Below are 27,394 nucleotides of genomic sequence, written 5' to 3'. Positions count from 1 at the left end.
ATTGACCAATCGCCTCGTTCTTAGTGAGGCATAGTGTTCAATGCTGCTAAAAACTGGAGACTGTTCATTTATTTATTAGTGAGCAAACTTACAATTTCAGCAGGGTATCAAAAAAAAAAACATTTGCCCCATAGCATATAGACACATACAGTACATACGTATGGAAGCTGTTGCAGTTGCAAAAGAAAGGCAACTCCATATTTTCCACGAGGTGTCCCAATACTTCTACCCACAAAGTAAACCCCTCTCTTCAGTTAAAACTACAGCTTGTTTTCCCCTTGACGTGTGTCCCCACCCCCCACCGCCAAACTGAAAGTGACAGAGGCAGGATGGGGTCAACGAGCGGCACAGCGCCAGCGCTGTTGTTACAGAAACCGCTTCCATGTTCGTCAAGAACATGGACTGCTTCTTGACAGCTGACACATCTTTAGACAAGCTGGAAAAGGAGCAGAGTAATGGGTGAATTATTTTAAAAAGGGACATATATTGGAAAATTGACTTTTTATTGTTTGTACCTATTAAGTGTGTGCGGCACATATCACAGACATGTTATTACATCTGACACATGGGAACTGTTTCAAATTGTGGAAAAACCTGACAAGAATCTTTAAACCTGACAAGAATCAAAGCGATGGCACTGATTCGGAAAAAGGGAACGTCCAAACACTCACCAGTGTGCATCTCATTTCACCGCTTGAATGGCGACAAGAAACCACGGGTAGCACACGCACACATTTTCCTCAGCCAATCTTGCACATGTGATATTGTCTTTGCGTAAACGGCCCCACTCACCGACGCACGACACTCCGTTGGCAGAAAACAGGCCGTTGTCATGGTAGCCGTCGCGGCACTCGCAGTGGTACCAGCCGGGCAAGTTGACACAAGTGGATTTACTATCACACTCCACAAAGCCGTCCGCACACTCGTCGATATCTGAGGAGAAAGGACGTGACGAGAAGCGTTCAAGAGACAAACAAAATGTATTCCTTACGACGCGCGGCTTATTGAGCTGCGTTCTCACCCGGTGGGCATCTTCAGCATTGAGCCGTTGATAATTTGATAGCGCAACGTTGTCTCGCATTTGAGTGAATTTCATTGATTAAAGCGCAGCTGCGCTGTTGCAAAAGAAGGACATGCATGCCAATGGGGGATGGCAACTAATGAATCGAACACTGCGACAGACCAAAGTAAAAATGTTTCAATATGTGTATAGTCGAACGTGCCCAATGTGAAAGAAAATAAAATTTTTGTAGTTTAAATTTAAACTTTTTTTTTTAAAGTCCAGTAGAGTACCTTTTTAGGCAGAGTTCAGTTGTATTTAACTTTTCAGTAAAATACATTTACACCAAACCTTTAAGAACTTCTAGACACACAACTTCACGTTAGAATTACATCAATCACAATCACATCATTGATCCAGCTGGATTCTTTCTCGAGGGCAACAGCTGTGAACCACTGTTGTAAGAATGTAACGCTACAGACATTTCTGCATGGGATTCGAAAAGGTAAAATTATGTTTTTATGCAGTTATAAATGAAACAGTGCCACTACTAAATCAAAAGTATGTGAGAAGAATGAGAACAATAAAAAGGAGATCGATAGATGGAAGGGGAAAAATAAGAGCCTTGAGAGGATGGCCACCAAGTGGAAGGAAGGATTTTTCGTCAAGTGGTACTTTGTGCAACCGAACATCAGCTCTGTCTAATAACAATTGTCAACATGCTGTTGGAAACTGTGTCAAAGAGCTTTACAGAGCAACACAAAATAATCTTTGGCAGTGTCAAAGTAATGTTTTCAATAGGAAACAATAGAAAGTGAACTCATTTGTTCCAGGTGCAAACTGTCGCCATCAGAATTATTATTATTTTTTATTAACTGTACAAACAACGAAAAAAAAGTCCTCTTAGGGGAATAGTTTTGTTTTCGTTTACAGTAAAAAAATTTAAAATATATATATTAACATCATTACCTGGCATTCCAGAATACAGCATTTAAAAACTGTATTTTTTTCACCCCTGATAAGATTATATGATCATTTTTCTTGAAATAATAGGAATTTGTTGTAGGATTAAAACATTTTCTGCAAAAACAAAAATGCAATATCTTGTAGGATTTTGACTTTTTTTCTTGAAAAAAAACCCCAAAACCTTTATTCTAGTAAGGTCGAGATTTTTCTTAAAAAATATGACTTTATTCTCCAAATATTTTGCTAATTCCTTTGTACTTTTGCACAAAAAATATTTTTCCATACGGTTATTTAAAACCATATAGTATTCAGTCATTAAAGGTAGAATTGACAATTTAAAGTCATATTTGTTTAGACAGTCATTATAATTTGACAGTAGTACATTAAATATGTATTAAATGTAAATAGAATCTGTGAAAAACAAATCAGCAGTCTATGGCCTCTAATTCGATATACAAGAAATCACGTGCCCGAAGAAAAACAACCAATCAGAGACAGAAGGTGTGATTTACAAATATGACAAAAAGTATATATGTATTTTTTAAATTGCAGATACCCCTTTAATAATGTTCACTAACGTTGAACATTCACCTCAACAAACATCTACCAGAAATAAGAACTAGCAGTGCCCTTATGCTTCTCAACAAGGTAAAAATAAACACAGAGATACATCAGTGTGATGCTTGCCGACATTTAATTAAACTAAGGGCCAGCCAAGCCCACATGAGAAGTGAGGGCGGGTGGGCGGTAACGGGGGGACTAAAGCCATCAGCCTCAGACATGTGCAGTGATTAAATGTGTCTGGGTTAGCTGGCTTTTTGAATTTTTTTTATTCTTCACCATGCATGATGCCCTCCTCTCATTATAATAACGGCACTGTGTGGCATGTGACCTTCTCCGCGAGGGGCTGCAGCAGCAGCATCCTCGTCGAGGTCCCCTGCCGCCCAGCCGCTAATGGGATTAAGATCTATTGGCTAATGAGCTCTCAGCTTTTTAATAGAATTTCTGCAGCAGATTAACTGTTGATCAAATGTGCCGCAGATTAGGGCTTTATCTATTTAAAAGTTACCCACATTCATCTGAGGCAGCTACAGGGATGGAGAACCGCCCAAAAAAAACCCATCCATCCATCCATTTTCTTTACCACTTATCCACACTAGCGTCGCGGGCTGCTGGAGCCTATCCCAGCTTCCTTTGGGCGGGAGGCGGGGTACACCCTGAACCGGTCGCCAGCCAATCGCAGGGCACAAAGAAACAAACAACCATTCGCACTCACATTCTTACCTACGGACAATTTAGAGTCTTTGGGATGTGGGAGGAAACCGGAGTGCCCGGAGAAAACCCGCGCAGGCACGGGGAGAACATGAAAACTCCTCACAGGCGGGGCGGGGATTTGAACCCCGGTCCTCAGAACTGTGAGACCTAACCAGTCGTCCACCGTGCCGGCCCAAAAAAATTGAATTAATTCAAATGAATATAAATTCTCCTCACACCTCAAGAAAAATCCAAGGCTGCAGGCGCATTACCTCATCCTCATCTCACTACTTCAGCTATTTATAACACACAGCAGTGTATACAAATATGCAAATGGTATTATTTTCAGCCCGTTGCGGGGTTACACCTGCTACAAAAGCGTTGTCATTTTCTCTTTCATCTCCACCAGGCTCATCTGTTGCAATTAGCACAGAATGACGCCGACTAGGTAAAGTGCGTGTCGTGTTTTCGGGACCCCAGACGTGACGAGAAGACCACTTTGGGCAGCTGTGACCGCTGTTGGGAAAATTACTTAGGAAAAGCAGTTGGTTGCAATTACAAGTTACTCTGGTGAAAATGTAATAGGAGTGTAACTATTTCAATTTCTTGCAGTCATATAATTAATTACATTTGATTACATCTGGATCACTTTTCTTAATTTTGAAAGAATGGATCAACAGGACACTTGGACGTTTCCTCTAGAAAAGTGGATTAAAACCCTACATCATTATTTCAAAAATAACCACTTATTTGTTCTTTACACAAATAATGATCTGATAACAAAACATAATGAAATGTAAATACATAATAAACAAACACACACGTTTGTACAGGATGTGGAAAACATGATACCAAGTTGACCTAATGCCAAATGTGCACAATTTAGACAATATCGCTTCATATGACAACCCACGTAAGTGAATGTTCCATAAAAGTCCAAAATTATAAAGATGAAATTCTTCAAAGGTCATTGTTCTTTTATGTATTCAAAAGTGTAACTATGAGTCTAACCTTTCCAGAATCTCAGCCCAACTAATAGATTGCACCACAAGGTAGCGCTTGAAGGTCACATTTGGAAAAACAGGTCATGTTTGAGATGGCAGCAGAGTGGCACATGACCAGAGAGAGCCAATCACAAGCGTTGGGTTTCAGAAGGCGAAAGTAATATGAAAATAAACAAAAAAAAAAACGGTGCATTTGCAACTATTTTTCAAATGTAACTAAAATTGTAATCATGGACATTTCCAAAAGCAAATGTAATTTAACTACTGACCATTGATAGTAGTAGTAGAGCTTCACATAGCTTGGTTCATATCCCAACTGTTCATTTCCGGTAACCCTTACAAGCAATATCTCAAAACGTGGAAAGAAGAGTAGAAAGAGGTCACGGCTGGCCGAAGAATGGAATGACAGCAGGGCGGATGGATGATGGCTTGGTGAAAGTCGTCCGTCTTGCGGTTATTATAGCGAGTGGCACCCTGGAAACAAAGGCTTCTCCGTGGATAAAGCGGCCGATCGTTTCTCTTTGCTTCCGCTTACCTGCATGTTCCCGTTTTACCTCAGCTGTCCGTCATTGTCGAGCTGAAGGCAAAAAACATAGTCATCACCTTTGCTGAACCCTCCAGTTTGCCTTGAAGAGGATAAAAAAAGAAAGAAAGGGCCGCTTGGAGTTTTATTGCGCTCCGCCCGCTACTCTTTATCTCGTCCTTTCATTGTCTTCGCCGACCCGCATCACTTTGTCCGCCTTTTCCTCTCTTTGGAAACTTCCAAGATTTCCTTTCTTGCGCTCCGTGCTTTGACTGACTGATAGCCCTGCAGGTCGAGATGCGGCCGTCCTGCAACATTCCGTGCAGAACTTATTACTGCTGCTTCACGCCAACCGCCCCGCCTCTCTTTCAGTAGCCTTATTTCTATTTCCACAGATGAACACCCGACAATCCTGATAGACTCCGACAGGAGTTTCAAAGATTCTGGATTCCAATGGAACTTCTTTCCTGCGGCTCCCGAGTTGGGATTTGACTATGAGTGAGTGATCAGATCTTAAATAAAGTTGATTGATTGATTGAAAATTGATTGTAACAGCCTATAATAATAGATTTAAATGCAAATATGCCACGAACGATAAACCCAAAACAAAAAACTTTAATACCATTCTTTACTCATGTTAAAACCTTACCCTTAAAAGTAAATGGCTTACAGATGATTTGATTAAAAAAAAAAAAAACTGCACCAGAAGTGCACACGTACAAGCACATGCAATGAAGACTCTCCGTGACTTCCACTAACAACCCAGGCTGAACTTAGCTCCCCACTGACCTACAAAGATCTGAGTCTCTTAGTTCGTGATGTATCACATCAACAATACTTCCTTGACACCAATTGCTACTTTCTTATGAGCCAGGGATTTGGTGCCATCTTGTGGCATGTTTGGGCATATCAGAAAGAGCACAAAAATCCCAAAATGTTTTTCAGGTCCACAGAAAAAAATGTGAACCTGGATTTGGGGATGATCTGACATTCCTCCTTGGAGATCCTCTCCAGTTCTGTCAGGTAGGATGGTGAACCTTGGTGGGCAGCCATTTTCAGGTCTTTCTAGAGATGCTCAATTGGGTTTAAGTCAGGGCTCTGTCTGAGCCATTCAAAAACAGTCACGGAGTTGTTCTGAAGCCACTCCTTTGGTATTGTAGCTGTGTGCTTAGGGTCACTGTCTTTTTTTAAGGTGAAACTTGGGCCCAGTCTGAGGTTCTGAGCACTGTGGAGAAGGTTTTCGTCCAGGATATCCCTGTACTTGGCCGCATTCATTTTTTCTTCGATTGCAACCATTCTCCCTGTCCCTGCAACTGAAAAACACCCCCGCAGCATGATGCTGTCAACACCATGCTTCACTGTTGGGACTGTATTGGACAGGTGATGAGCAGTGCCTGGTTTTCTCCACACATGCCGCTTAGAATTAAGGCCAAAAATTTCTATCTTGGTCTCATCAGACCACAGAATCATATTTCTGACCATCTTGGAGTCCTTCAGGTGTTTTTTAGCAAACTCCAAGCGGGCTTTCATGTGTCTTGCACTGAGGAGAGGCTTCCGTCGGGTCACTCTGCCATGAAGCCTGGTGGAGGAAGACTTCTGATCGTCCCAAACGTCTTCCATTTCAGGATTATGGAGGCCACCATGCTCTTAGGAACCTTAAGTGCTGCAGAAATCTTTTTGTAACCTTGGCCAGATCTGTCCCTTGCCACAATTCTGTCTCTGAGCTCTTCAGGCATTTCCTTTGACCTCATGATTCTCATTTGCTGTGACATCCACTGTGAGCAGTAAGGTCTCATATAGACACGTGTGTGGCTTTCCTAATCAAGTACAACCAGTATAATCAAACACAGCTGGACTCCAATGAAGGTGTAGAACCATCTCAAGGATGATCAGAAGAAAGGTACAGCACCCGAGTGAAATATATGAGTGTCACAGCAAAGGGTCTGAATACTTATGGCTGTGTGATATTTCAGTTTTACTTTTTTAATAAATCAGCAAAAATTCCAACAATTAAGTTATTTTTCTGTCAATATGGGGTGCTGTGTGTACATTAATGAGGGAAAAAATGACTTAAATGACTTTAACAAATGGCTGCAATATAACAAAGAGTGAAAAATTTAAGGGGGTCTGAAAACTTTCTGTACCCACAGTATGTATGGTATAAAACAGAGTATGTGTCGCGCTAGTAGTAGAAAGTGATTATGAGAAAAGATGACACTGCTCACGGAGTGTATGACGGACGCCATGTAAAAAAGCCGCTGACGTTCAACTCGAGCCATGCAGTGAGCCTGCGTGATTCATAGCAAATTTCTTAGTGGTATATCTGTAAATAAATGATTATTTTGCCATCAAAAGTCCTTTTTCAGTCTTGTTTGTGTTGTTTTATCATTTGAGGTGTCAAAAAAAGCAAGAAACATTACCGTCAACGTCACTGTTCTGCTTGATGTCAACAAAAAGCTTGTTTTCTCTGATTTTTGGACAGAAACCAGTGTTTTGGGTGAAAGCAACCCATGTTCTAGTGCTGATTACTAAAGAAGAGAAAAAGCCAGAAAACAAACTTTTTTTCCCGGTGAAAGAAGAGACTTTCTTTTGGTAGGTTTGGTGCTTATATTGTCACAGAACACAATATTCTGTGGGCGTTGAAAGATGGGCTGGCAATATGGAGAACTCTGCTTTGAAAACAGCTGGCAGTAGTGGGTTGACACATTTTCAAAGATCCATAGTTCATACTTTGATATAGAGTAGACAATTATAATGAAGATATTCTTTGGACCCGAAACATAATAAGTGCGCATGTAAAATAAAATGACCCATATGTAAGATGTTTAGCAGCAACGAGTTGAAGTGCGGAGCCATGCTGGCGCGTAGCTTCAAGAGCAGGTCAACAGAATCTTGCCGGGAGAAAGGTGTCATGGAGGTAGAAGCAGCAGGTTGCTCTCGGCTAAACGACAGCTCCCGCCATCGGCGGCATCTAATTAAGACCCTAATTACGAGTGATGGATGGAGCTCTTTGTAAGGCTGTCGCTAAATAAATAATGAATACATAATGATGGCGCTGAAACAAGCCACTTGAGCTTAACGAGTCAGAGCCGCCATCGCCCTCCCTTCAAGGCTTTGTGGGGAAAAGGATGGAGGCAGACAGCTGCGGCTTTGAAATATTCACGAGCTGAGCGTCAGGTGGGAGGGAGGTTTTCATCTGCCGCCACACGTGATATTAAAAGTGTACACGTCACATTCCCTGTTGACAAACCCGCCCTTCGAATCTCACGGTCGATTTGGGACTAATGATTTGTATGCAAATTGCGTTCCACGCAACAACTGTTTGCCGGCATTCTGGCGTTTGTCTGCGCGTGGGCTTCCTTGAGGGTTCACACGGCATCACACGCGGCCCTCAAAGACTCATTACCACAGTGGCCTCCTTCTCTTAATTACTTTTGACATCTTATTAGCTTCTTTACCCTTCCTCTTTCTCATCCCCTTTCATCTTGACCTCATATTACCCATTTATTAGATATTCCCTGATCCTGTTCCCTTCTGTGTGAGTCGTACAGTACATGTCGCAATTTGACCAAACATTTTTAGGAAAAATAAACGTCAGACTTCACCTCCCAGGACCCAAACTTACTGAAATATACAGTGGTACTTTGACTTCCGACTTTAATTTGTTGTATGACTAAGTCGTATGTTGGGACTATCGTAAAACTTGACTGGGGCCCAATTGGGCGAACCAAAGTTCGTGTCGATCAGTGAAACAGGTGTCTGAGGCCGCCCTCAAGACCCCTAAAATTTATATTTCACCAGGATACACAAGATTCCAAAAAGTGTTTCCAGGCATGTTGAGGCGCTCTAAAGGAGATTAATTAGATTCACGATTTGTAGTTAGATCTATTTGCAGATATTTTTTAACCTATCTTCCGTTAATGGATGAAAAACTCACCTAGTCACGGTTTTTGTGCTCAGGCCAAATCACTGTCTAATATAAAAGTATTGCTGTGGCACCATATTGTGGCATTTTAGTGCCAAGGAACTACAACGGTACTTCGATCTACGAGTGACCTGACCTCCGAGTTTTTCAAAATATTTCTGCCGTGAGTGGCGTGCAAGAATCCGAGTTATGAGCGCTAGCTACGGTGGCAGCAAATTTCCCAACAAAAAGCAGTTTGTCAGACAGTGAACATTTCTTCTTCTTCAAAAAAAAAAGGACAAGTGCTTGCACATGCAATACTCACAGGCATATCTTATTTATCCTCTGTAAAAAAAACAGCAAATATTACTACAGCTGAGTGATCGTTAAAAATAGTTGCAATCGTCTTCTGTGTTTCTTCATCTAATCTATATGTACTGTAGGATGGCTGTACTGTATTATACTGTATATTATACCAAGAAACACACACCAGAAGGAGCAGCACGATCCCGACTGACTTATCATGTTGCACTGACTGTTTAAATCTTTACATTCTACTCAATTATGTTGGTCCTCTGTGTTTTTATAAAGTACAATATTGCAGAATGAAGTTTTTCTCAATAAAAAACATATTACAAAACAAAATTTGTTTTTGGGAGTGCTGGAATGGATTAATGGTCTTTCTACTCATTTCAATGGGGAAAGATGATTTGGAGCAAATTAAACTTCTAAGCCAAAGGACCACTGAATGTTGAGGAGCTTCATTTAGACGAAAGTAGTGCTTTTTTGCCATCTTTTGACCTTTAGGAAATTAGAAACCTTTTGAGAAGCTTCGATTACTCATTGAATGTGAGTGGGAATGCTTGTTTGTCTATATGTGCCCTCCAATTGACTGGCGACCAGTCCAGGGCGTATATATTCAACCTTCTTGTTTTCATTCCAACACAGTGGTCGTCTGTAGTTTCTATCTTTACCAAATCAACACTATAGCTCAAGACGAATGCTGCTAAAGCCTGACAAACCTCCAAGAGTGAGTAGGAGACACAAATCTCAGCCAAAAACAGACCGTAAATGACATTTAGCACTCGCTCTCCTTCCCTTTTTGAAAATAACAAACTAAACCCATTCGGACCTCCCGATGAAAAGTGTTTGTGGTGAAACGAGAACGCGACGAGATGAAAGATGCTTGTCTTTTGTCTGTGATCTTCTCCTATAATTGCAGCCTTGCAGCCTCCTGAGAGAGCCTGGGACAGCGCTTGTTATTAGTTACAAGTCCTACGCTCAACTTGTATGATCTCAAAACCACCTTGAAAGTACATTGCTCATAAAGCACTGAGGAGACTTAAAGTTTTTACAAGCTCCTCCAGCCCACTTATCTTAATGAGGCGGGACAAAATGCTTCAACGCATTAGACATCATGGCAGTGTAAAATTCCAGACATTCTAGAAATGTGCTCATTTCAAACTTTTCTCTTTCATCATTTGGATTTCAAGACCATGTAAATTACATTTATTTCTAAATACATTATATATGTTTGAAGATAAGTCCTGAAAATATGTTTTTCTTAATTGTGGAGTTACAGTATAGCGTTAAACAGTGTTTCACCATTTCAGTTTTCCAGATTTTTATAGGGTGTGGCTAAAACGGTGCTCAGTGACGCACATTTCCATGAGTCCCCCCTTCCCCAACAATATGAGTATAAGAACTTGAGCACTTTTGTGTGCATCAGTGGTTGTCCCGCGCAATTATCATTTCTACAACCACAGCGTGCAAGTTAGCTAGCTAACTATGCCTCCACACCGAAAATGCATCTTCCCTGGATGCTGCAATTTACAGGCATCCAAGCGAAGAGGTGACACCGCGGATGAGCCCGCTGCCCGTCCGCCGGTCGAGAAAACGCCCGTAAGCCTGTTCGCTCGCGAGCTAGCTGGTGGCTAGCATCTCTCATCACGACGTGGGAAGTCCAGCGACAACCCGTTGGGATATATTTTACCCACCAGAGGTTTAAGCAGATACATTTTCACAGATCAAACATGTAGGGATGTGTAGGCTTTAGAAAGATGCTAGATGAAGTAGCATCCGTTCGGCAGCGGGGAGCAGTTTCAAACATTCAGTGGACACGCCCAAAGCAGTTGAGAGCGGAGATGACGGATGGACATTTCATGATTTGGAAGCCGCATTTTCGATACTTTTAATCATTCAAATTTGGCAGGGTTGTTAACAACACTTCTCTGTGGTATGTCAAATGTACAAGACATATTTATTGTCATTTTACAGCAACATGCTCAAAATGACTATATTTAGAATTTGGGAATTGTTGTCAGTAGTTTATGGAATAAAATATATATGTGTATTTTACTCCAAAATATACCTATTAATTGCAAAATCAGAGAAATTGATTATTTTGCAGTGGCCTCTTATTGCCATACTGACTGTGCGGCTTGTTCGGGGACACGCATTACATGGTGGTGCCCTGCCTACATTTATATCCATAACACGAGCGTGTGTGTCTGTGTGTGTGTGCTCTGCCACTGCTGCGTCCTGCATAATTCATGAGGTGTCACACTTCTCCACTAACTGGCGCCTTGTCTGTCAGCCACACACGCACACACAAACACACACCACACAAAATGGTAATGACAAGTCACACAAACAACACAATTCAATCACATGAGCGCCCTTACGTGGAATTACACAAACAAAACACACAGTAGAACAATCAGAAATGGCAAGTGCTACAAGCCGAGCATCCTTTTTTTTTTTTTTTTTTTTTTAATTTAGCAGTTAAGCAAGTCTGTGTTTTATGACAGGCCATCAGTCTGCAGCTGGATGAGTCTCACGGGAGATCTCTAAACGCTGCCAGGCTTCTTCTGAGAAGAGGAACGAAGGAGTGGGTGGGCTTGGACTCCGAGTGAAAGCATTTCCATGTTCACCCACCCGGCGCCGCCCCTGCTGCAAACCGCCACCCGAACGTGGGAGGAAACCGGCCTAACGCCCGACCCGTCACTTGGCGCAATTCCCACTCTCTCTTCCGTTCCACTTCAGAACCTCTCGCGGTCGTTTCCCTCATCTATCACTCTTAGCGTACATCTCTATCTTAGCGGTAGAAAAGGCGATCCAACAGCGCATCAACTACCATCCACCTCTGTGATAAGACTCAGGTCGGGTTGCTGTAGAATTTTCGGTTTGTGCGATGAGAAGATAAAGTATCTGATTTAGAATATCAAGAATATTTGTTATCTGAGTTCTCAGAAAGACAAACGTTAACAGAGTGGCTTGTCGCTTGCCGACATTGTGTTGGTAACACTAGTTGCAGTCTGGCATACGGTTGTACTATATGCAACAAGCGGGTGGAAATATTTGACCAAAAAAGAGACTGATAGCATGATAGCATATCCTTAAATAGAACAAAAGAACAAGTAAAAAATAGTCAAACAGCGAAAGGCTTAAATTTTTGGAGCCTGGCTACGATGTCCACCTTTACTGTGAAACAAGATGAGACCGGCCGGCTCGTTGAAGAGAAAAACATGCCGAGGACTCCCACTAATTACCAACAAAAACTACATTTAGCGTACTCGACTTTTATCACATTATGGTTGACTACAAAAAAATGGTATTCCAAATAAATACATTTCCCGAAAGAAAGCAGAGAAAATCTTCCTTGTCACAATAAGGCACACAAACCATTCGCACTATATTTGGGGTTGTGTCTGTCATTTGTGCAGGCGGTACAAATGGGTCCGATGTGCAGGTTGCGTGGCAGATGCAGTACTGAATATAGTTGGGATCTCAATGAATTGAGCTGTGCAGAAGATGCAACTCTCCTTCGTCACTGTCAAATGAAAAAGACCCCCCTCTTTTCACTCCTCAATTGCACTAAATTGTGCCAGAGGCTCAAATGGGCCCTGTTGGTGCTACTGGTGGTGGTCCAGGACATTTAAAAAAAAAAAAAAAAAAAAAACACAAAAATAATAGCGCAGACGGGGATGTCAGCCTCACAGTTCTGAGGACCCGGGTTCAATCCCCGGCCCCGCCTGTGTGGAGTTTGCATGTTCTCCCCGTGCCTGCGTGGGTTTTCTCCGGGCACTCCGGTTTCCTCCCACATCCCAAAAACATGCATTAATTGGAGACTCTAAATTGCCCGTAGGCATGACTGTGAGTGCGAATGGTTGTTTGTTTCTATGTGCCCTGCGATTGGCTGGCAACCAGTTCAGGGTGTACCCCGCCTCCTGCCCGATGACAGCTGGGATAGGCTCCAGCACGCCCGCGACCCTAGTGAGGAGAAGCGGCTCAGAAAATGTATGGATATATATATATATATATATATATTGCATTTGTTGTTACAGACATACAAAATGTATTATAAATGGTCTAAAATGCCAAAAAGCTGTTTTGCTCTTGCATTATGAATAAAGCTGTCAAATACTTTCAACTGAATCTGAAAGCACAGTAAAACAAAAACAAGATGTGATTGAAGTGCAGACTTTCAGCTTTAAGTGATTTAAAATACATTCAGTATCAGCAATTTTAAGTCGAGTACCTCTAGTTTCAGGGGCTCAAACGTTATTTGGACAAACTGACATAAACTGGCATGAATGCAAAAATGATCAGTACCTTTCAAAACTCGGATGGAAAGCCTTTGTAGTTGATAACCGCTTTAGAGGTTGTGAACATCAACAAATTGCAAGTTTTCCTTTGGCTTTGCCAGGCCTTCACAAACCTTTTCACCACTGCACTACTTCACTTCCACCGCCACTTGCTGCTTGTTTGTCGAGCTTTCTGCCTTCATTTTTGCCTTAACAAGTAAAGGGAAAATATTTTTTGTTCCTGACTTGGCCATCGAAGAATATTCCATTTGTTTTCCTTCACAGTCCCGAGTTGCTTTTGCAGTGTGTGTAGGGTCATTATCAAGCCATCCAATCTGTTTTGTAGCATTTGGCTAAACGTGCCATGACGCGGTAAGCTTTGGATCACAAAAGCATCCTTTCCTTCTCCGTACTTTTCTCTTGCCATCATTTTGATCGCTTGTTTGTAGATTTTGAAAATGATGTGCCGACATACAGTGTTCCCTCGCCACTTCGCGTTTCATGTTTTGCGGCTGTAGTGCTTCGCGGGCTTTTCCAAAATATTCATATAAAAAAATAAATAAACAAATAAAAAAATAATACAGCCATATTGCGGAAAGACGCGGTGTTTCATGTTGATGCGCGTGAGAGAAGGTTTCCCTGCGTGCCAAACAAAGAGATGAGTTGACTCAGAGGCTTTGTACATGCCTGTACATGCCTGTACTGTACGGGCACTCATACAAGGCGCGTGATTGGTTCCCGCGCGACATCGACCAATGAGAGTACGAGTGGATTTAGCCAATGAGCTGACTGGCTGCGCATCATCGCAGCTTCACCCAGCATCTTCCCTTGTTGTGTCTCGCCAGTCTCGTCTACGCTGTTGTGTTCGCAATAACTTTTTTTGTTTAAGCGATAATTTTTTTGATTAGTTAAGCAAGCCCTTACAATGCCGCCGAAGCGCTTTGCCCTTGCGAAACCTTCCTCCAGGGCGCCCAAGAGGAAGAAGAAGATCATGACCATCTGCGAAAAAGTGAAACTTTTAGATTTGATCAAAGAGGGCAGAAGTTAAGCATCTGTGGCACGCCATTATGGCGTGAATGAGTCTACAGTGCGGTACATCAAGAAAGAGGAAGCAAACATCCGCAAAACTGCTTCCCTGATTGCAGGGAATAGAAGGTGCTGATGAATGTTAATTACTGTATAGTAAATGTTAATTACTGTATAAGGTTTTATAATTAAAGATTTAAGTAAATACGTGTAATGTTGTAATCTTTGTCTCAAATATGTAAAGTATAAATACTGTTTACATATTTTAAACATTCTGGTACCCACATACACATCCACGAAAATTCCTAGGGGTGTGGCGGGGGGGGTGGCAAATCCTACTTCACGGTTTTTCACCTTTCGCGGGGGGGTTCTGGTCCCCATTAACCGCGAAAAACGAGGTAACCCTGTATTCTATTTTTTTTTTCCCGTAAAATTTAGACGTTTTTTTTCCTTAGCATTAATATCTCCTTCGACTTCATATCGGTAGTTACCAAGTGCCAATTCATTAACTATCGACTCCCACCTACAGTGGATATAAAAAGTCTACACACCCCTGTTCAAATGCATGGTTGTTGTGATATTAAAAAAAATAGACAGAAAGATGAAAATCATTTAAAAACAGTTCAAATCAAAAATCTGTACAAATCAATTGAATTTGTTTGGAATGTTTTCAAGAGGGGGAAGAAAAATGAACAATTGGGACAATGGGGTTGCACAAGTGTGCACACCCTTTTAGAACTGTGGGTGTGGCTGTGTTCAGGATTAACACATTCACATTTTCAGCACACATCTGCCATTTAAAGTGCCTCTGATTAACGCCAAATTCAGTTCAGCTGTTCAAGCAGGCTTTTTATGACTTTTTTGTTTTTGTTTTGCTTTCGAGCAGAAGCCTGAAGATTTTGTGCCAACACTGACTGGGTTTCAGAATGGTTCATAATTCCCTCCACCTTGACTTCAGCTTTAGTTACAGCTGAAGAAAAACAGTTCAACAAGTTATAAATTACATTAATGGTGAAAAAAGTTTTGAAATGATTTGTCTTGGTCTTATTTTATACTGTATATCACAAAAACCTGGTATTGAAAAGGGGCATGTAGACTTTTTAGCTCCATTGTACCTAGACCAGTCAAATTAACCCAAGCCAATTGTTCAAATACTTTTGGAGTTGCCGACAAAATGGCTCTAACCCCTAAATGGTAAGTTCCATATTTTTGAGAAGCCTCTTGAATTAAAGTTGAGAGTCTCCACACTAATCACAGTTTGAGTTGTTTTCTTTCAAGTGCACTGTGTTGGTTTGTAAAGGCAAAATCATCAGAAGAACGACTCTATCACCTGTCCAAGTACCGCTGGACCAAACTGTAGACACTGATTTACATGACGTTAAAATTGCCAATTGCGTGATGTGTTGCTAAAAGCTCCACTGTGTAACTTGCGTAAGTGCATGTTAATAAAGATGTCAAATAGAAAGCACAATATTTACCCATGAGAGTGCGTAAGTGTAAAGTGGCTGCTGTAAAGTGGCTGAAAATTATACCCTTATGAAGCAAAGCATTCGTCGACTGCGTGATGTAAAACTAATTAGCCATCGCGTGAATAGACAAGAACAAAGGGTGTACCCCGCCTCCTGCCCGAAACAAAGACTAGAACTGGCTATTTGAAGGACAGCTCATCAAGTGTAAACAGAGCTAAAAGAAAGGACCAAGACAGCCTTCTCGAGCCTCTTCTTCCTCAGAGCAGCAGCGGGAGAACATTCATTTACTTTAAGACGGACAGTAAAAAAGGAATGCCTCATAAAAAAAGGACCTTTATGTGCAATCAATACCTGAACCAATGAGCGGTACCGAGATTCTCGCTTCCCTTCACTCAAATGCAGAGGGAACCGTCATGACTTGACTTTCTATTAGAGCGGCCGTTTGTCTCTTGAAGGACGTTCCGGCAGAGGTTGAAATGGGATATGAGAAAGCTGCTGATTAGACGCAGCCACCAAGATGAGATTCTCGCCTCCGCACGGGCAAAAAAGCACACGGCTAAGTTTCTGAGGGGATGCTTGGTCACAGAGTTAAGATGGTTGGGTGTTTTAGTTGTACACCCCTAACATCATGCTTAATAATTTTCCTCAAATAGTGGCCTGCCCTCTAATAGACATTAGTGGCCGGGTGTGTCATCCACTTAAACGCTAAATAGACACCTCCTTTTCCCCCTCAGCACTAAATACCTTTACAGTGGTTCTGTGAGTTCTGTTCCAACATAACCTAAATTTGTATAATAGTCACAATAGTCCGTCACCTATCACTATCTAACACTAATGCAGTAGTAAGGTCATTTTCACAGTAAAGAACTGTAAAGTACCTCATAAAAGTGAGTATACTTTGCTACGATGTATAGTAGTTAAGTGTATGGCTTGTATAACAGTTAACACACAGCCATTAATGTCTTAACTACTGGCAACAAAGGTGAGTACACCCCCAAGTGAAAATGTCCAAATTGTGCCCAAAGATACTGTGTATAGCGAGCAAATCAAAAACAGTAATTATGGTGGTAACTGAACGTGCCTTCTTGTGCCATGTGACGACGTATTCTTACGTCGCTGCGCAAATTAGTTCACTGCTAACCTCGAAAAGACGTATGTTGGTACTGTTGTAAACTGAGTATGCCCTGGGCTAAAGTTTCCTCCAAACGGTACACTTGGATTCCGTACATTGCAACCAAAATGACACTGCGGTGAACAGAAGCGTTGGCATCCATTTTGAAATACGCATTAACGCCACCTACAGGACTGGAGTACAACCATTCCAACAGGAACTTTGCACATCACTGAGTGCAATTCTAGTTGCTGCTGTGCAGTGCTAAAGCTGAGTCTATTTTATTTTTATTTGTTTTGGGTGTAGAATTCCCTGCTAAATTCCAGGATCATTGGGTATGAGATATGATGCATCACGACCGCGGCTCTGGCCGTGATCGGGCTTTAGCGCAGAGCCGATGAGGATGAAGCCAACGCTGATTAATGCGTGACATAGAGAAATTCCCATACTGCTGCATGTGCAGTGGAAATCCTCCATCGTGGCAATAAAAAAACTACAAGGCCATTACTCACAGAGGAGTGTAGCCTCACGCACGCATACGCGCGCTCACACACATACATACAGATGAATGGCCAATAAGCATGTGCATTTATTCATCAACTGTTTAGTGCAGGGGTGGGGAACGTTAACCTATCCGGGGACATATAAAGTCTATACTAAATGAATGAAAAAAACATGATGCAATGGTTGAACATACATATCATTATCCACAGTTATGAGCAGTTTATTTTTTTAAGAGGGTTTCTTTATTTTTAGTGGCCGCAGGTGTCCCATGTCCTTACCTCTGATAATCTCTTTTAATGTAGCATTAAATGATAATCATACTTTATACTTCCCACACCATACAAGGTTCCCCCCCCCCCCCAAAAAAAGTTTTCTAGGCTGCTACACAGCTTAGAAATAATGTTTACTTTGTAAAATGTCACTCTGTGAATGTTTTTGAGAATTAGGGTCTAGGATAACCCATTCAGTAAGTCAATTGGCAGACTTTCACCAGCAAAATCTCTTCTTCAAACATTCACCAATCAGCAGGTGTTATATAACGCTGCCACCTTGAAGAGTGTCTCAGATATACTTCATGGGAATTCTGTCCCTGATAAACCTGTCACTCCATGACACTGACATGAATTTTGCTGCCCATAATGCACTCAACATATAAACCAAAAATGTTTTTTTAGAAAATCTCGTTTGAACATAGATTAAATGAGCTGCGTAATTTATTTTATTCAAACTGCAGCAGCCATACTGCAAAGAGAAAAATGTTGAAATTAAGTTGAGTAATTTAATTCATTGACAACTCGGTGACAGAAGCCCGGTTCAGTTGTACTTAAACTATAAATATTGTTCTCTGCTATGAAATTAAAGCTTTAAAGGATACCGTTTGTTTTATCATGAGATTGACTGATAAAATGATTTTCAGCAAAATTCTGTGCCTTTCCTTAAAAAATGTCACTCCATGATAGTCACTCTGTGATGTCATTTTTATTTGAACAGTTCTAAAAACGTCTGGAAGTGGTTCGACTAACTTTATAAAAATCAAACATTGCAATTTTAATGCACTTAGGAACTAGGCCAGTATCAGTACAGGAAAGTGGGACAGATGAGCCATGCTAAATTGTGCCACTTTGTTGCATATGCTATATAACGCGTACAGGTTTGACAATTATTTTGAGGATTCACCCTCAGGTCACATCTCCCCCCCCCCCCCCCCCCCCCCCCCCCCCCCCCCCTTGGTGTAGTGAATTTAAGTTCAGACTGATATTAAAAAAAATAAAATAAAAATCTCACCTGTTTCACACCTCTTGCCAGTGAATCCTTGCGGGCAGGCACAGTTATTGGGCGACAGGCACATCCCCCCATTCTGGCACAACCCGTTACACATAGCTGAAGCAAGAGCAAGGGGGAAGGAAAAAAAAAAAAAAAAAAAGAGCCATCACTCACCGAGATGAATGAGCATCCATCTATCCATTTTCTGAGCCGCTTCTCCTCACTAGGGTCGCGGGCGTACTGGAGCCCATCCCAGCTATCATCGGGCAGGTGGCGGGGTACACCCTGAACTGGTTGCCAGCCAATTGCAGGGCACATACAAACAAACAACCATTTGCACTCACATTCACACCTACGGGCAATTTAGAGTTGACAATTAACCTACCATGCATGTTTTTGGGATGTGGGAGGAAACCGGAGTGCCCGGAGAAAACCCACGCAGGCACGGGGAGAACGTGCAAACTCCACACAAACGGGGCCAGGGATTGAACCCCGGTACTCAGAACTGTGAGGCAGACGCTCTAACCAGTCGCCCACGTGCCGCCTGAATGACCATTAACTATGCAATTAGACCAGCAGCATATGTATTTGCATACAGAAAAAGAGCTAATTCTCCGACGTGATTCATGATATTAATTCCTGTGATGGATGCATCTCGCCAAGGTTAACACAAACATGTTCATTATCCACGCTTAGGCTGTTTGTTAATGTGCGTCCACAAGCCGACGGAATAGAGCGGAGAGAGATGATGCGGATAACATAAATGCCACATACCGCTAGCTCAGATGAACAAATATTAAAACTTCATTTGTGGTAAGCATCAAAGTGCAGCATCCTTTTATTATGATTATTAGTTTTTTTTTTAATCTTTGGAAGTCTATGCCTTCAAGCGTGTTGCGGCACAGTGGACAACTGGTTAGAGCGTCTGCCTCACAGTTCTGAGGACCGCGGTTCATTCCCCGGCCCCGCCTGTGTGGAGTTTGCATGTTCTCCCCATGCAAATTGCCCGTAGGTGTGAAAGTGAGTGCAAATGGTTGTTTGTTTGTATGTGCCCTGCGATTGGCTGGCAACCAGTTCAGGGTGTACCCCGCCTCCTGCCCGATGATAGCTGGGATAGGCTCCAGCATGCCCGCGACCCTAGTGAGGAGAAGCGGCTCAGAAAATGGATGGATATGTGTGTGTGTGTGTAATTGGTGCAGATTCTCGATAAAAACATTTTCAATCATATTTTTTTCCCACGAATAAGCACGCATTTCATTAAGAGACAGCGGGAGGCTTCCGGGAACGTTGTGGTCCCCGCCTCAAGCCACCTCCACGGCGCTGCTAAAAACCACAGCGTGTACCTTTGCAGACGGTTCCGTTGCCGGCGTAGCCCGGCTTGCATGAGCAGCTGTGTCCTCCGACCATGTTGAAGCACAAGGCGTTCTCGTCGCAGTCGTGCAGGCCACTCAGGCACTCGTCGTGCTCTGGGAAGGACACAAGACACTATTTAAATTGTATTTTCCTTACGCATGCAAACGTGACAAATGTTTACATGCAGTGTTGGATTTAATGACTCCTGAGTAAAGTAAATAGACATTAGTAACACTGGAGGATGAGTCATTTGCGTCTCTTGTAGCATGATCTATTTGAGTCGTTTCTTTTTCAATTTGTTGTTATTGTTTGGAACCTGACAGAATGATGAATCAGGCGTAAATGGACTTCTTAATGTGCGCTAATGTATCAATGAAGACATCTGTTCTGTTTTGTCATACCCTCAATGAGCCAAGGGCTTCTAAATGTGGATGTGTTTACACAGTACATTTGCACAAGCACGTAGCTGTTAAGACAAGTGTTTTCAGCAAAATCCCAACCGCTTACATTAGCCTATGCAAAATAATACATCCTAGTTAAAATGGATCCCACATTTTTGGGGGGTCGAGGGTGTGGGCATTCTGTACGTTCACATTTAGTGCAGCTCTTCAAACAACAACAACACAATTTAAATTTAAAGCCAGGAACAGACATAGACCAATAATCGAGATCAAATTTGATCTCAATTACCCTCTTCCGATCAAAGTCAGCAAAAGCCTGATTATCGGATATTTCTAAAAGATAATCGTGAGCAATTACCCTGTGGTGTGGGCAATGTTAAGAGTGATTTTTCCTCCGAGAATCGTAAATGTTAAACCTGTTCAATATTGGCAATTACCAATCCGTGGTGTGCGTGACACTCAGTGAAGATCTAAGAATTGTAGATTGACACAATTTGGGTCTTGCGGTGCCATTTCAAAATTCGAAAACAAAATCTCACATTCCAAGATTAACAGTTTCTAAACAAGTGTCAGCTTTACAGTTGCCACGCATGGTGCTGTCAGTCACACTAAAGATGATGACAGCTACTTATTAGGGCATCTACACACCCACGATTAATTAGGCTACAGTTTCTATTTGGGCTACTTTAGTAGACTATCCCACAAGTAAATACATTTAGAGGTATTGAACCTTAAAATGTAGTACCAAGCTAGTCTTAGTGAAACTCAGTGTAGCGTTCAAATTTAAGGGCTACAGATGGCCTCATGCAAAGTAATCTTGTTTAGTCGTCGCCCGCAGCGGCTTATAAATGTTTTAACGATTAAGGAGTCCTGCACTTGATTTCTCAACAGAAAAGGAACATCATTTATAAACTTGCCTCCAGTGGGCTGTAAATGAGACATTGAGAACACGGAGTTGAAGTTGCGGTGCTCATACACTGTACATGCACATCGATTTGGGCAAGCGAAATAACGATGTTTGACCATAAAGGCAAAGATTTGCATCATTTATACATTCTATTACACTGACACAGCATTAAACTCGCAGTTAAAAAAAAACAACTGAATTTTCAGTCTGTTTGCAGCAGCTGGAGGAATACTGCAACTCTTTATACGAGAGCGAAACACTCTGCGCCCACTTAATGAACCCTTATCCTCCGAGGCCTCGGCCAAGTTTGCTTACAAGGTGAGATTTCGCTTGTCTTTCTAATCCCGGCTGCATTGCCTTCATCTGAAAACCTTATCTTTGGAACAAAAAAGTAAAGCATTACAAACGTGTAAAAGCATTTCAACCCTCTCCTTCAGTGACTAAAGAGGCCCTTTTAATGTATATCCTTCACTTGCCCCTGAACGGACGCAGATCGACGTACCTCCGAGACGCACAAAAGTAGAAGGCGGCTTGCCTCGGAGCTTTGCACAAATATTGCTTTCGGAGATAAGGAGATGCTTAGCGAGCTAGAAGCCAGCGTCGAGGACTTTCTTTGACCTTCGTAAAGACAAACCCATGAAAGGTCCACCGGCACTGTAATATTTGACTATCATTCAGCACTACAGTCATTATTATAGTAACGGGTATGATTGTGTAATAAGCTCACACTGAAAAGAATAACATAAAAGGAAAATAAAAGTCTCACGCTCAGTTACTTAACATTTTTCCTTTGATTGGTATATGTATATTTATGGCCTAGGTGTGTTTTTCATACAAATATTGACTGTAATTATGACTTTTCCTAGAGCTTAGTGATAGACTACGGCGCATTCCGACTTACAGTGCATATAAAAAGTCCACACACCCCTGTTTAAAGGTCAGTTTTTTGTGACCTATAACCTATACGACTCAATAGAATTATTTGTAAATACAAAACAATAAAATTAAACAAATAAATAATGTGGTTGCACAAGTGTGCACACCCCCTTACAACCGGGATGCGTCCGTGTTCTTAAGTTCTGTTCTAGTAGGCTTTCATGACATTTTTTGCTGTCTAGCTGAAGCCTGGGGGGTTTGTGCTGACACAAACTTATATTTCAAACTGTTTAGAATTCCTTCCACCTTCTCTAAGGCTGCAGTTCCAGCTGAGGAAAAAACACCACAATGTAATACTACATTATAATGTAACAACTAGTTTTCTCCTAAACATGACTATGTAATTACAATACCAGAAGCCTAATATTTTCTTCTCCAAAAATGACATTATTCTTGTAATATCAAAACTTTTCGCTCGTATTTACGACTTAATTGCTATGACTTTGTCCTCCGTGAAATTACATTTGTCTCGTCATATTTTTTTTTTTTCTTGCAATTTTGTCTTGATGGCTGGATTGTTATGACTTTAATCCATTTTATTCATTTTCAATCTGTCGCTGATTTGCCATAATAGAGAAAAGTCAACTGCTGTAGTATAATTTTAAGAGCACAGGGGAGACGAGTGTTTTTACCTCTCCCAAGGTCACATCTGCCCTGCCTCACTTTGAACAAACTACAGCAGTTGCAGTGTTTCCATTCCCTTGAGTTCAGTGTTTTAGGTTATTTCGGTATTTGGGGATATTACACATCTGCACTAAGAGCACTATAGGTGAGCCGGGAGGTAATTGTTCCCTGGCTACTGCTCTTGCTTCTCAAGGCGTAGACAGACAAACAATTGATTATGTACAGTCAGTCAGCAGGGATCCATCTTGTCCTGCTTGACTCACTCCATCCTCTGACAAAACAACAACCTTGAGCCGCCCCATCGAAAACACTCCATTCTCATCTTTAAGTGACAAGACGGCAGCACTTTGGAAGTACTGCGATCTTGTGACGCTAATGCTGTAGTTACAGTGCAGGTCCGAGTGCACAATTCTGATTTAATGCCTATATCCGATTTATTTGATTGTCCTTTTCCATGTACATTTCAAGTGACATATATCTGATATGGCTGTGTTTAAACAGACGGACCACGTGAAACCAAAATTGCTCGTAACTAACACCACAAGTGTCCACACCAGGAAGTGACAACATGGAGGTATATAATAATACAAAAATAGTACAAATAATAAATGCTACATAGCATTTAGTTGGCCTTGGCTGTGTTCCATCCTATTGAATTAAATGTGTTCAAACTTCTTTGTGTTGTTTGGGCATTTAAAAAAAATTTTTTTTTGCACATGAATCCGAGTCACTTGATTGAGTATTAGCCGCTACCTCGGCGAGGAGTGCATCCAAATTGTCTCAATTGTCCTAAATGTAGACCTAAATGACACCTTTTTATATGGCTATATGGATATAATCCGGTGCATCAGTGGTTCAAACTAAGTAGACATCAGTGGTGCAGCACAAAATAATGATGCAAACACATTTCATTTAAATATCCCATCTTAATAAATGAACAAACTAAAATCTAAAAATATACATTTTTTTAAATCTGAACTGGGTGCTGTACAAACGGTCTTAAAAAGTTGCAGCTTGAATAAACGACAAGCCTTCTTTGAGGAATCCCATCACTTTTTTTTTTTACCTCATGAACCAGAAACGTTACATTGTGTAACATAAAACTAACCTATTGCTGTTTGATTTGGCAATATCTTTGCACCACAGGATTATTTTGTCGCTTTATGACCCTTAAAAATGGAAAAAGGAAAAGAAAAAAAATCCTACTTTTTTCACCTGATACCGTTCATCTGAAAATTCCGTGACAGCTCTATCCCGTATGTATTGGATTTTTAATACACATTTTGAAGAGGCCTGATTTCGATCTGAAGGTAATCAGATTCCAATGTGTGTTTTTTTTTTTTTTTTTTTTTTAATATTCTGATAATAACATATGCGTGAACATAACAGAGTCAAGACAAAAAGAACCACTTGGGATAGGTGGCTGAATTCAAATATGTAACAATCATACGAGCGCGCAATTACATTGACAATTCCAATACCACAGTTTGGGATGCCCTGCATTCTAAAATCCTTCCTGCCGTCACCCGGCCATCACTCTGTCAGATACTGTGCCTCAGGGAAGCATGTCCGGTTATCTCAGGATTAAACAAGGACACACAACCCGAGGACTACAGCATACACACCTCCGGACAGCCTGCTTTAATAACAATCAACGCGAGTGCAAACCCAAGCCTCCGCCTTTCATGGATTAACTACTAATCTTATTTTGGGGTAACAGATGAAGAAGAGTACCAATGACCTTCAGTATAAGAGTAAAGGGTTGTTTTTCTAGCTAAAGTCTGACCACCGCTTCTGGGCAGAGTACAAAAAGCCCATGTGGTCCAGTCAACGTCCAACTGGGATGTGAACCAATGACCTGGCACAGCGCAGGTGGTCTAAGTGTAAAATACACAGTGCAGTCGGACCCCCTGACAAGCCGAGAAGAAATCCAACTCGGGCTCCGTGCTGTTTCGTCTGGGATTAAATTTGCGAATCAGCCCTTTAATCCGGCACATAAACACTGAGCCATGAAATGAACTACCGTCAACTTAATCCTCTTTGCTCGGCGGCTGCGTGCGAAACGCGGCCCGTCAATACCGCGACATTGTTTCGGCTGACTTTGCAATCTGTTAATTGCCCGAAGCAATTGAGGACGATAAAAATGCTCGTACATCATGTGAATGCACCATGTCAATAGGTGCAGGAGGGGTGGTATAAATGTCTCTCTTCCACAGCTGTAATATTTCTTCCGCGGTCAATTTGGAGCCATCAGCACTCTCTGTGGACACTTTCACAAACACAAGCAGATGTCCAATCACTTTGAATGGGCCGCAGACTCCTGCTGCCGGTAGCTTAGCATCGTCACGTGTTTATTGTCAATTACTGCCACTGGGGCTAATGAGGCGCATCGGCATGCGTAAAGAGTAGCTCCCGAGTGTGTGCTCTATTATTCATTTGAACTTTTAACCATCGCCTTGTGTGATGTTTGCTTTCAGTGTTTCTGACAAACGAGTTAAGTGTATTTCCTTCGCTAAGACGATAATGGAACTGATGTGTTTGACCACGGTTGATCAAACTTAGGATCAGGGGCCAACATGGGCCGCAGGCACTAATTGTTGTTCAGAAAGTAGAATGCTGCAGGATAGTTTCTTTTCTTGGGAAAGGGCTGAACAATTAGGAAAAGTGATTGCTTTTTTTTGCTCCAATAATGCAATTGCAAGTTTTTTCAGTGACATATAATGTCTGATTTTAATATGACATATTACATACTTTCAGTAGACAATAACCCTTTTCCATATTGTCACTATCGGGCGGATATCTCGTGTCCAAATTTGGTGAATTTCATATTTTTTCACAATAACGATCTGTATCAGTATCAGTGGGACATATCAGTCCCATCGTGGGTCTTTTTTTTTTTTTTTTTTTTACTGTATTGACCAATCATAGCTTTCCCTTTTTGACAATGCAATGTTAATGGTTGAACATGCATGTTGTTTTTTTGTTTTCCCAAAAAGTGATGGTGTTGGAGACGCAAGGATCCTGCCCAATGTCATCGGTGTGCTGAAACTCATTCATTCATCTTCCAGTCTGCTTATCCTCACTAGGGTCGCGGGCTATGCTGAAACTATTTCTAGAAAAATATAAAAGCTGTATGATTTAAACAAAAACAAATTTTAAACATACAAAAAGGAGGCTCAACTTTCTATATCATACTGTTATTTTGGAAATATGACACCCAACAGATTCTGGACTATAGTTACTTGTGATTGTGTATTTGTTATCAAGTACTCCGAGGCCAGCTACTGGATGTATGGGATCCGATATTCCAATAATTCAGTGCAGAGATTACTGCAGTAATTTGACCGAATGAGTCACCACATCAACCCCACCCCCAAGTATTAGCCGGGTTCACACATATTGACTTTCATAAGGAGACGCGTGGCCCGTGCATTGCGGCGTGCTGACTTGAATGCGTTTTAATAGAGCCTACATACAATACAGTGCTGCAATTTAATCCACTGGGTTGAGGGCAGGGCCATTAATCTCCATCGAGAATCTGGGGAATTACAGTAGCACACCGTGGAAGAAAACAAGCAGAGTGCGGAAATAAAACTCGCTAGCGGCACAGATTAAAAAGGAGTAGAATTGCTGGTTCAGTGGCGCACTAGTGTTCTTATTAGTACAGCTCGGAGATGTTTCGTCGCATCTGTAGAATGGTTCACTATGAATTTGTTGATGTCTTTCAGAGGTGCCCAGCGATTGGGTGGCAACTCGTCCAGGTGTACCCCGCCTTTCACTCAAAGTAAGCAGGGATAGGCTCCTCATCAACATAAACCCTAATGCGGAACGGGACGATAGAAAATGGATGGATGGTTTTTCAGAGACTCAAATTCTTGTCTTTTGCTCGATTCTTACCTCTGACGACAGGTACAAAAAGTCCACAGGGGATCGTATGCAGCTACATACAGTATGTCAGTTTTCAAGACAGTTCTTTCTTGAAAGAGCCAGACATGACAGGAAGTCTGCAGGCACTCTGCCACTTCACTCTTGTGTTCGTTTGCATTGATGCAAATTGCCTTTTTAACTCCATCCGCAGAGGAATCCACACAGGTAGCTCGCTTCCTGGGCCGATGACGCGCGGAGGGGTGGGGGGTGGGTTGCTACAGTACTTAGCATCGCCTTCCAAAGACTTGAGAGGATTGAGGCGGATCTGCCCGCTCATCATTCATCAGTGACATTGTGCTGTTTTCAGACGAAGGATAGACAGGGCTGACTGGCTCAGATGTTTCTTGGATTTTACGCGCTGTGTGTGATCCTGGATTTTACATTACATCAAAGCTAACCATTCTGAATGGACAAAAAGCCCCTACAAAGTCTGTCAGTGTTCCTGCTGCCTGCACTTGAAGTGATGTTAAACTACCACTGAAATGCAAATTCACAATTAGTTTTTCTTTTGTAGAAAATAATGTCACATTTGATGCAAACAAAAAATACTAAAGAGGGAGAATGGGGGTCTCTCTTATTTACTTCTCAGCGTGTGGCTATAAGGACACAATTGTTATTCGAGAGGAGACGACGGGA

General features: G+C 41.7%; 1 protein-coding gene across 3 annotated transcripts in view; it reads right to left on the bottom strand.

Annotated features, from left to right (window-relative positions):
- The window catches only part of nell2a (neural EGFL like 2a), a 110,642-nt gene that overhangs the window by 10,031 nt on the left and 73,217 nt on the right, over nucleotides 1–27,394 (bottom strand). For all 3 annotated transcript variants that reach the window (XM_061773717.1, XM_061773715.1, XM_061773716.1), the window contains exons 14-16: nucleotides 19,954–20,076; nucleotides 18,632–18,727; nucleotides 793–933 (exon numbers count right to left, since the gene is read on the bottom strand). In XM_061773717.1, coding sequence (XP_061629701.1) covers nucleotides 793–933; nucleotides 18,632–18,727; nucleotides 19,954–20,076 — 360 coding nt within the window. The remainder of the gene's footprint in view (nucleotides 1–792; nucleotides 934–18,631; nucleotides 18,728–19,953; nucleotides 20,077–27,394) is intronic.

The sequence above is a fragment of the Phyllopteryx taeniolatus genome, chromosome 5, assembly GCF_024500385.1.
Source record: "Phyllopteryx taeniolatus isolate TA_2022b chromosome 5, UOR_Ptae_1.2, whole genome shotgun sequence".
NCBI classification, from domain to species: Eukaryota; Metazoa; Chordata; class Actinopteri; order Syngnathiformes; family Syngnathidae; genus Phyllopteryx; species Phyllopteryx taeniolatus.
The sequence above is the reverse complement of the archived record's forward strand: the minus strand, read 5'-3'. Positions and strand labels throughout refer to the sequence as shown.